The 8,585-nt window shown below is 38.7% G+C and overlaps 1 protein-coding gene across 2 annotated transcripts in view; it reads left to right on the top strand.

Annotated features, from left to right (window-relative positions):
* Window positions 1–8,128, top strand: part of KIT (KIT proto-oncogene, receptor tyrosine kinase) — a 72,631-nt gene extending 64,503 nt beyond the window's left edge. Inside the window, exons 17-21 of one of the 2 annotated variants that reach the window (XM_032774241.2) lie at window positions 1,951–2,073; window positions 4,606–4,717; window positions 4,815–4,914; window positions 5,645–5,750; window positions 7,096–8,128. In XM_032774241.2, the coding sequence (XP_032630132.1) occupies window positions 1,951–2,073; window positions 4,606–4,717; window positions 4,815–4,914; window positions 5,645–5,750; window positions 7,096–7,212 (558 nt within the window). In that variant the 3' untranslated portion in view covers window positions 7,213–8,128. The remainder of the gene's footprint in view (window positions 1–1,950; window positions 2,074–4,605; window positions 4,718–4,814; window positions 4,915–5,644; window positions 5,751–7,095) is intronic. The other variant, XM_032774240.2, reaches the window with a different exon arrangement.
* The last annotated feature ends 457 nt before the right edge of the window (window positions 8,129–8,585 follow it).

Genomic DNA, 8,585 nt, shown 5'->3' with positions numbered 1-8,585 from the left:
AGAGCGAGGCAGGCGCTGTAATTCCTGTCTGGTGGCAGGGAGATAAGATCCAAGCTGGTAATTAAGCTTGGAGGTTCATCCTAAGCACCCAGATTTTGGACGCTAAGGTCCAAATTTGGGAGAAAGACTTATGATAGTTAGGATGTAATTTTTAATACTTTTCCATTGGACCCCTGCCTCATTCAGTAAAAAAAAAAATAGCTGTTCATTATTCTTTTTGATCCTCCTCATGGAGTGGGTCCCTGAACCATTCATTGTACACCATCCCGAACTTTGCAGTGAATGAGGAATACATTTGCTTTCTTTATTGGCTTTTCTGCTACACTTATCGCTGAGGTTGGGAAGTAGTAGTATACCAATTTTAAAGTGCTGAGCTTTAGGCATGAGGGTGAGCCTGTGGAGAAGCAAGGATAAAATTCAGCTTTCTCCAATCAGAGCACAGTGCTTTAACCACAAGGCCATTCTTTCTGGGCCAGTGGACCATACCAGTTCTGTAGGAATGAGGGAGGGATGCTTTGGAGCCCAGACCATTACATCAGTTTACTGCATTAATGGGGCTACTCACATGCTTGAAGTTACACACATGTTTAAACACTTCGCTGCACTGGGGTGTGAATAACGCAGGAATCCCATGGGAAAAAGTAGTACAGCAGCATGTAATTAAAGATAGTTTCATGATGCGTGCATCCAAGAGGGCAAGGTAAGGTTGCTGATGCAACCGTAAATTGTCAATTCCTGACTTTTAATTGCTTCATTTTGCAATTTTAATGTTATTTTTAAGTAGCTTTTAGTATGACATTTCCTACATTTTTTTAAAAGAGAAAAATAAAGAAATTTCACTACGTTTAGCTATTTTCTAGACAGCTGTGTACTGCTTGGTCCATACAGTCAATGAGACAGGAACCTTTAATGCATTCCATGCATTCCTTTCTGTATTATATGGAAGAAGACAGAACTTTTAAGGAAGCAGGACTCTGCTTCTTCCAACTCTTAAATCCTTCTGCACACACCTGCACATAGCATAGAGGAGGCATCCTGCCTTCTTCCACACGACTGGTGGAGGTACATATGGAAAGAGGCATGACTCCTGCCAAACCCTTCCAGTTGCACCCTTCTATATCTCCATTACTTATGCACAGATATGCTTGTCACTGGAAGATAATTAGTTTTTTGTTATTTAACATAAGGCAGTGCCCATGCACAGAGTACATTATAAACAATATTTTAATTTGCCCAAGTCCTGTCTGATTTTCGCAGGACCAATGAAGGGCATATCTATGACCTAGTATATATAACATTTTCAAAAGTGCCAAAGACCAATTTGGAAATTTGACATAGGCACTTAGGAGCCTAAGTCTTAACGAAAGCCTAAGTCTCTTTTGAAAATGAGAATTAGGTTTCTAAGTAATATAAGTGCTTTTGAATTTTTGACCCTATATTTTTGCCTAATTTCTAGTTTCCATGACCTTCCCCGGGTCATGAAAATTGTTTTTTAAAAAAACTATCATTTTTTTCCCTTAGAAACAAATTGCATTTTTCCCACTCTGACTGTGTTAGAAAATAGCCCAATCATTTTTGATGAAACTTTCAGAAAAAAATTCTTTCTGCTCAGAGCAAGCACACTGAACTTCAGCTGAAAGTGTAAAACTCTGAGAAAGTTATAAGGAACAGAAAATGATCCTTCCTAATGGAAATGCTTAGACCACCTTAACTATAGGCAGCAGTATATGCACTGCCTCTTGTATGTTTCAGTAACATTATTGTGAGATAAAGCTTGATAGCCAAGTAAGCTTTTTAAACTCAAACACTTTGACTTTCAGTTTGCACTATATATTATGTTTAGTTAGATACACGTATATTCAAGAAAACCCACACAGTCAGCAATTCTGCATCAGCAGCGAAAAGTACTGAAGATGCTAACAAATATTTTCCTGTGTTTGTTTGTTTTAGTGCATTCATAGGGATCTGGCAGCAAGAAACATTCTTCTCACTCATGGTCGAATAACAAAAATTTGTGACTTTGGCCTTGCTAGAGATATAAAGAATGACTCAAATTATGTGGTCAAAGGAAATGTAAGTACTTGACTAGGAAGCATTCTAAATTGTCTTAATTGCCAAAGAAATATTTTCCTAAATTTAGATATTTTTAAATACTTAAAATTAGTGGTGCTGTTTTTGTTTGGTTAATTATTAAAATAAGTATTCATACAAAAATGTTCTAAATATCAGGTTTTATGGTGTTTGCTTATAAATATGCAGATAACAGAAATTGTATTCTAAATGTGAGATATTTATTGAGTAGGACAAAGTGGGAAGCAGAAAAAGGCTTGATTTTCACTGGTTCCATTTTCTGAGGTTAGCAATGAAACGGACTTTAATTTGTATATGTAACAGACATAATCTGACACTTGCAGTTGTAAATCCAGTTTCTCTATCCCAGATACATGTGGACTGGCGTGAGATGTGACATTTTGGACCAAAAAAAAGAAAAAGTCTGAATACTCCAATCCAGACTATTCTCAATTACACTAAGACCCCTTTTCACCAAATCTTAAAGTAAATGCAAATTGTATTTATGCCCAATTTAAGTCCCTTCTTAACTGCCAGAGCTGTTAATGGATCCTTAGTGAAAATCTGACACATATGGGAATAAACTACAGGAGTGTGCTAAGAACTTTCTTTAACATGATTTGTCCAGAGAAAGTCTGGATCTCAAATGTTGTTGTCTGTGGCTTTTCCATTATGTTTTATAGCCATACCAATATATATCTATTTATGTCACTTCAAATACATGTGACTTTCCCAGTGATCTCCAAAAGGAACCATTTATATTTGTTCAGTTTATTTAAAAAAAGAAAAAAGGACCTGTGTTCAACAAAATGAACCCCTCAAATTCTTCCTGACTGCTCCACAACCAGAAATCTACCACCATTCACTAGCTATAAATTCATTGCTCCTCACAAGGAAAATCCCAGGAGAACAAGTGGGCCTGGCAGCGTAAGATGAAGATACAAAAATTCAAGCTCTGGCAAGCTGACAAGGGTAGAGAATTCCACAGTCCCTCTCACTGAAAATGCCTGTTCCTCACGAATAAACCCAGTGGGTGATCGCTTAGGTGCCTTAGATAATCTCAACTGCTGTGATGTCCCACAGCGATAGGCAGTCTCTGAGGTAACCAAAATGTGACCCTTTAAGGCTTAAGTGAAGAAGACTGCATTTGTCAGCTGGTTTTGGAGATCTTCTCCAGCCATGTGTACTATTCCCAAAGTTCAGTATAGGGTACAATTGAAGTCAGAGGAGGAATTCAGCAAAGCAGCCAGGCTGGGTTAGTAAAATATCTATTGAGTGCTGCCCAGTGACATTTACAAAGAAGCAAGGTTTAATTTTCAACCTTGAGTCAGGATCTGCTTGATCACTCCTGTATCAAGGATTTTTAAGTGCAGGCCAGCAGCTTGTGAGGTGGGCAGTAACTAATTACATTTCACTTGTCTAGATTATGCTTTAGCTTGCCCTGAGCTGCTTGACAATAGGATTTTTCTTAGTCTGAGAAGGTTAGAGAAGGATAGGCAGCAGCTGCTAAGGAAGAAGAGAAACTGGGGCTGCTGTGGGAGGGGCTCCTCTAACTGTGTTTGGCCTGATCTGAAACCCAGCTAAGGCTAGGAGCATTGATGCTCTGGACAATAGTGGCAGCCACTTCTGCTGTGAGTAGCTGCATGAGTATCTGATTGTTCTAACTCAGCCAAATATTATTCCAATATCTATCTATTGCGGCTATTTGCTCATCTACTCCAACCACATGTTCTTATTGTCACCCATAACTCTAGGCAGTTGATGGAAAGATATTAACCTTTCCTTTCCCTTCTCATTTTCCTCTCTTCCTCTTAAGTCCTTTCCCTACTTCCTGCTTCCCTTCCCTACAGGATGTCAAGGCTTTTCTAGGCAGAGTAGCTATAATATATTTTGGTATACATTGTTTCAATATTGAGTTAGAAGGAAAGGGCTGGGATTCTCCCATTGCAATACAAACATTCTGGGGATAGCAGAAAGGTCAAAGGAATGAGAAGGAAGAAAGGAAATGAATCAAGAGGTTTTAAACACTTTGTTAACCATTTCCTTTTTAGCAGTTTGCATTTTTGAGGGTGTGTTGTATGTTTTAGAAGCTAAAGCAGTTACCTTGTTTGTCTGCTTGAAAAACTGGAATGCATCAGAGCAGTGTAAGCATAATAGCCAATCCAAATAAAGAGATATGCATATTCAGAGTCTGATTGTTTTAAACAACCGTGCCATATTCATACAAATCCTCATATTCTGATTGGCTATCATCCATTTTAAAGCAGATACAAGGAGTCACACACTGTTTAGAAAAACAACTATATAAACAGTTATGCAAATCAGACACTTAAACTAATCAGAGTGCATGGAACGTTATAAGGATCAATAACTGTATGGCATCGCTGCACTCTGACTTGCAGAGAGAATTCCAGTTTAGTAATAATATATAAAAAGATAGGTAACCATTATATAAATGTACATTTGATATTATTAAATTTTCTAACCTGCTTGTCTAATTTTTGTTTTCACCTTTCATCTCCAACCCCTGCAAAGGCTCGGCTTCCTGTAAAGTGGATGGCACCTGAAAGTATTTTCAACTGTGTTTATACTTTCGAGAGTGATGTCTGGTCTTATGGAATATTGCTTTGGGAACTGTTTTCTTTAGGTAAGATATTTACTGATCGAATGTGTATTTTGTATTTTACCTAGAGTTTATTTCCTATTTTAAAATGACATTGATCAATTAAATGTTGTATCCACAGGAAGCAGCCCTTACCCTGGAATGGCTGTGGACTCTAAGTTTTATAAAATGATTAAGGAAGGATACAGAATGTTTAGTCCAGAATGCGCACCAGTTGAAATGTAAGAGACAAGCTATCATTACTAATCAGCCAATAATTTTTTAAACAAAAGAAGTAAAACTTCCAGATATGGGCTAAATGTACCTTATAACATTGCCTTTTTTTTCCCTTCAAATTTTCCACAGCTTGAACTAGCTTTAATTATATAACACCTGCATACTATGATCCCTTTATGGTCTAATGGCTCTGGCATGAAAGATATTCTAAGTTACACAAATAAAGATAATACACAGAGCATACTAAACAGTTTCAATTGATGTAAACTGGTTAAATTGCACCAACTTGTGCAATTCCTGTAGTTGTGTTCTACTTCCTGACTGGAATAAGATGGTCCAAGCATCTTTTTTACTAGCCATTCCCAGTTTAGTACTGTTTTCAAATTGTCAGTATCAGACACATTATCTTTAAATAGGTAGCTATCATGCTGTAGTAACTCCTTACACAGAACTTCCATTACTGTCAAAGGGCGTTCTGCCCACAGAATCTCACTAATATTGAGTCCTTAGTATCCATAGCCAATTGGGCTAGTGCTACTATTTCTACTCTTTTTTTTAAAAGTTGTTTAAACAGTTTTACTTAGCTGTGTTTTGAAATTTTGGGATAAGTTGCTGTTGTTACACTGTATAACTTTAATCTGTTTTAGCCCATACAAGTAATAACGGAGTTATAATACAGAAATTATTTCTTGCTCAAATTTCCAGTCGATAATATTTAATTTAACATATTTGCAGGTATGAAATAATGAAGAGTTGCTGGGATGCTGACCCTTTACAGAGACCAACATTTAAGCAAATTGTACAGCTAATTGAGCAGCAGCTTTCAGATAATGCAAACCATGTAAGTATGAGCTTCCGTATGGATCTTCAATCTTTAATATTACAGTTCTCAAAAACCTGTGTGATTTAAATCAGACTCTAAAAAGAGAGCAAAAAGTTTAATGGCCTTTTTATTTATGTACTTTTGCCCTATAAATTTTGCCTGTTAGGATTATTTTCAGACTTACCCCTAGGTCTTCACTGTGCCATTCCCTCACAAATGGTATCTCATACTAACTTTTCAAACCTGTGTGTCTGCATAAAATGAAATAAACACAAGTTAGAGTACGGTTTTGCTGTTTTGCATGTTTTTGAAAATGTACGTGCTGTGACACTGTAGATGTTATCATAAAATATGGTCAGAGCCCTTGATTTCTTCATATCTTAAAACACAGACTAAGCTATTTATATGGAATCTCATAATTGTGGATGTATCAGTCAGGAATGTACCTTTTGTTTGAACTGCTAAGTGATACTCTTTCTGGATTTGGCCTTTCTTTACTCTTTGATTTGTCTGCTCTTTTATTTTATCAGCGAGACATAGGCTCCTAAGTGCCTATGTCACTTTGGAAAAAGAGATTTAGGCTCCTAAATCAGTTAGGTGTTGCAGTGCTGAGTGAAGCAACACCTACAGATCTTTAAAAATCTGGGCCCTGGTGCCTGTCATGTGGAATGTAAGTGATGACAAACTAGCATCTTGCTGTACTCAGTTCTCTTACTAAGAACTTGGTGGATGGATAAGTGGACAAAAGGGCTTAAAGAAGGAATTATGCCATTTCAGAGACACAGATCCTGCCCTGTGGGGAATGATTTACAGATCTGCACCTAAGGATCATGTGGCCATATATAGGGTTCGAACTTACTTCTGGGTTAAAAATAAAGGTTCCTTGGAAATTCTAGGTGCCTTGCTTTGACACAAATATGAGTGGCTCCCTGATACGTGCAGAAATGAGGAAACTGAAAACTGCTGGGGTTCAGTTGCTTCCTTTAACATATTTTTGGCAAACTACAAGGGTTACTGAAACAAAAGCAAAAATGTGAGGAAAAATATGAAAATTACTGGAGAGATTTTCAAAGATTCAGATTAAAAGCTTTCAAAGATTTCCGTTTAAAATTATCTTCCAAAACTCCTGTCTTTTTTTTTAACAACTGAGTTTCAGGTTCTGATCCATTTTAGAGAACAATTAAATCCAGGCACTCTTAAATTTCTGTTTCAGGATGTACTTTAATTTCCCAAGGAAACAGATTACCTGGATAGCTATTATCAGGGCACATTGTAAAACAGGGCTACTAATAGCAACGGTGTATTCTGCTTATATGAAGGAGGCATTCAGTGAAATATTGACAATAGTGTCTGTCTTCTCCAGGCTTACTCAAACTTTTCACCCCATCAAGGAAATGCTGCAGATCACTCAGTGAGGATTAATTCTGTGGGCAGCAGTGCGTCATCTACTCAGCCCCTTCTGGTACGCGAAGATGCTTGAAAGAGGAGAGGGACATCTGGAAAATAGCCAGCCCAGATGGATTAGGCATTCTTATTCTGCAAGGGATGAGAGAGGGTAGACATTAATGATTTGTCTTACTTTACTAACTACCAGGGTAGTCTGAACGTTGCTATAATACTGTCCTTTACCACGCACCGTTACACGTAAACTTAGTCCATCCACCACAGGCAATGTTGCAGTGTTGACTGAAGCTGTATATACTTTGCTATATTGTATGTTTTTGCAGTAGGAAGTCATATAAACAAAAATCTAAATCTTAAACCTGGGTCTGGAGCTAGATGAATACAAACCAAACCAACTATTAAACAGTCCATCTCTAGATCTGTGCCTGGAAAGCTAATAGTCATTTTCTGATTGCTTGGTTGTTGGGGATTTTTTGCTACATTTCTAAAATAAATACATACATAGATACAAATAGCTGATTGCAAGTGGCCAAGTCTAAAACCCTACAAATGTCACAAGCAGGTGTTCTGAATTGGATGCCATGAGAAGAGGGTACCATGTGGACATGGAGAGGGGTGGGAGTGAACAGAATAATGTCTCCCCCACAAGCACCTCAGTCTGTGCATCCACTAGACCACTGTAGGACTCTGCAATTAGGGAAGGCTTTCCAGACACCTGGGGAAGGAGAACATTGTGGAGCTTCTCTCCCCTTCCCTCATGTCTAAGGTTAAGATTCTGTCATGGGTATTTTTGGTAAGAGTCAGGAACAGGTCATGTGCAAATTCACAGAAGTCCATTACCTGTCCCTGACTTTTACTCAAAATAACTGACAAAATGGGGCTGACGGGGGGATGAGAGCCAGAGCCCTGCTGCAGGTTGGGGAAAGGAGGATCCAGCGCCCACTGCTTCAGCTGACACCTCTGGAGACCTTTGGCGCCCACAGTGACTCAGAGCTCCAGGGTCCCTCTGCCTCCCACCGTGGCTTGGAGCTCCAGGGCCAGTGCCTTGGAGCTCTGGGTACTTCTGACACCATCAGCTGCTGAGAGTTGCAGGGGCCCTCACCACCCATAGCAACTGAGAGCTGTGGTTTGCAGTTCAGGGTCTGAGCCAGCTGACAGCTCCAGCCCTGCTCACCTCACGGCTGAAGAGATGTCACAGAGGTCTCTGGAAGATACAGAATCCATGACTTCTGTGACCGCCGTGACATAATCTTAGCTTTACTCATGTTCCAGCCCATGTTTCACACAGTTTTCATTCCAAGCAAAGAATGTATTGTTGCAGGGTGGAAGGGGAGAAGTATATGCTTGGCTAATATTTTCTCTTAAAATTGGTAAAAAAATGTGTAAGAGAATAATCGCTTTCCATAGCTGTAGTAGTCTGATCTGGGTACAGAGGAGACGTTTATAGTA

Source organism: Chelonoidis abingdonii, chromosome 5 (genome assembly GCF_003597395.2).
Source record: "Chelonoidis abingdonii isolate Lonesome George chromosome 5, CheloAbing_2.0, whole genome shotgun sequence".
Taxonomy (NCBI): Eukaryota; Metazoa; Chordata; order Testudines; family Testudinidae; genus Chelonoidis; species Chelonoidis abingdonii.
The sequence above is the reverse complement of the archived record's forward strand: the minus strand, read 5'-3'. Positions and strand labels throughout refer to the sequence as shown.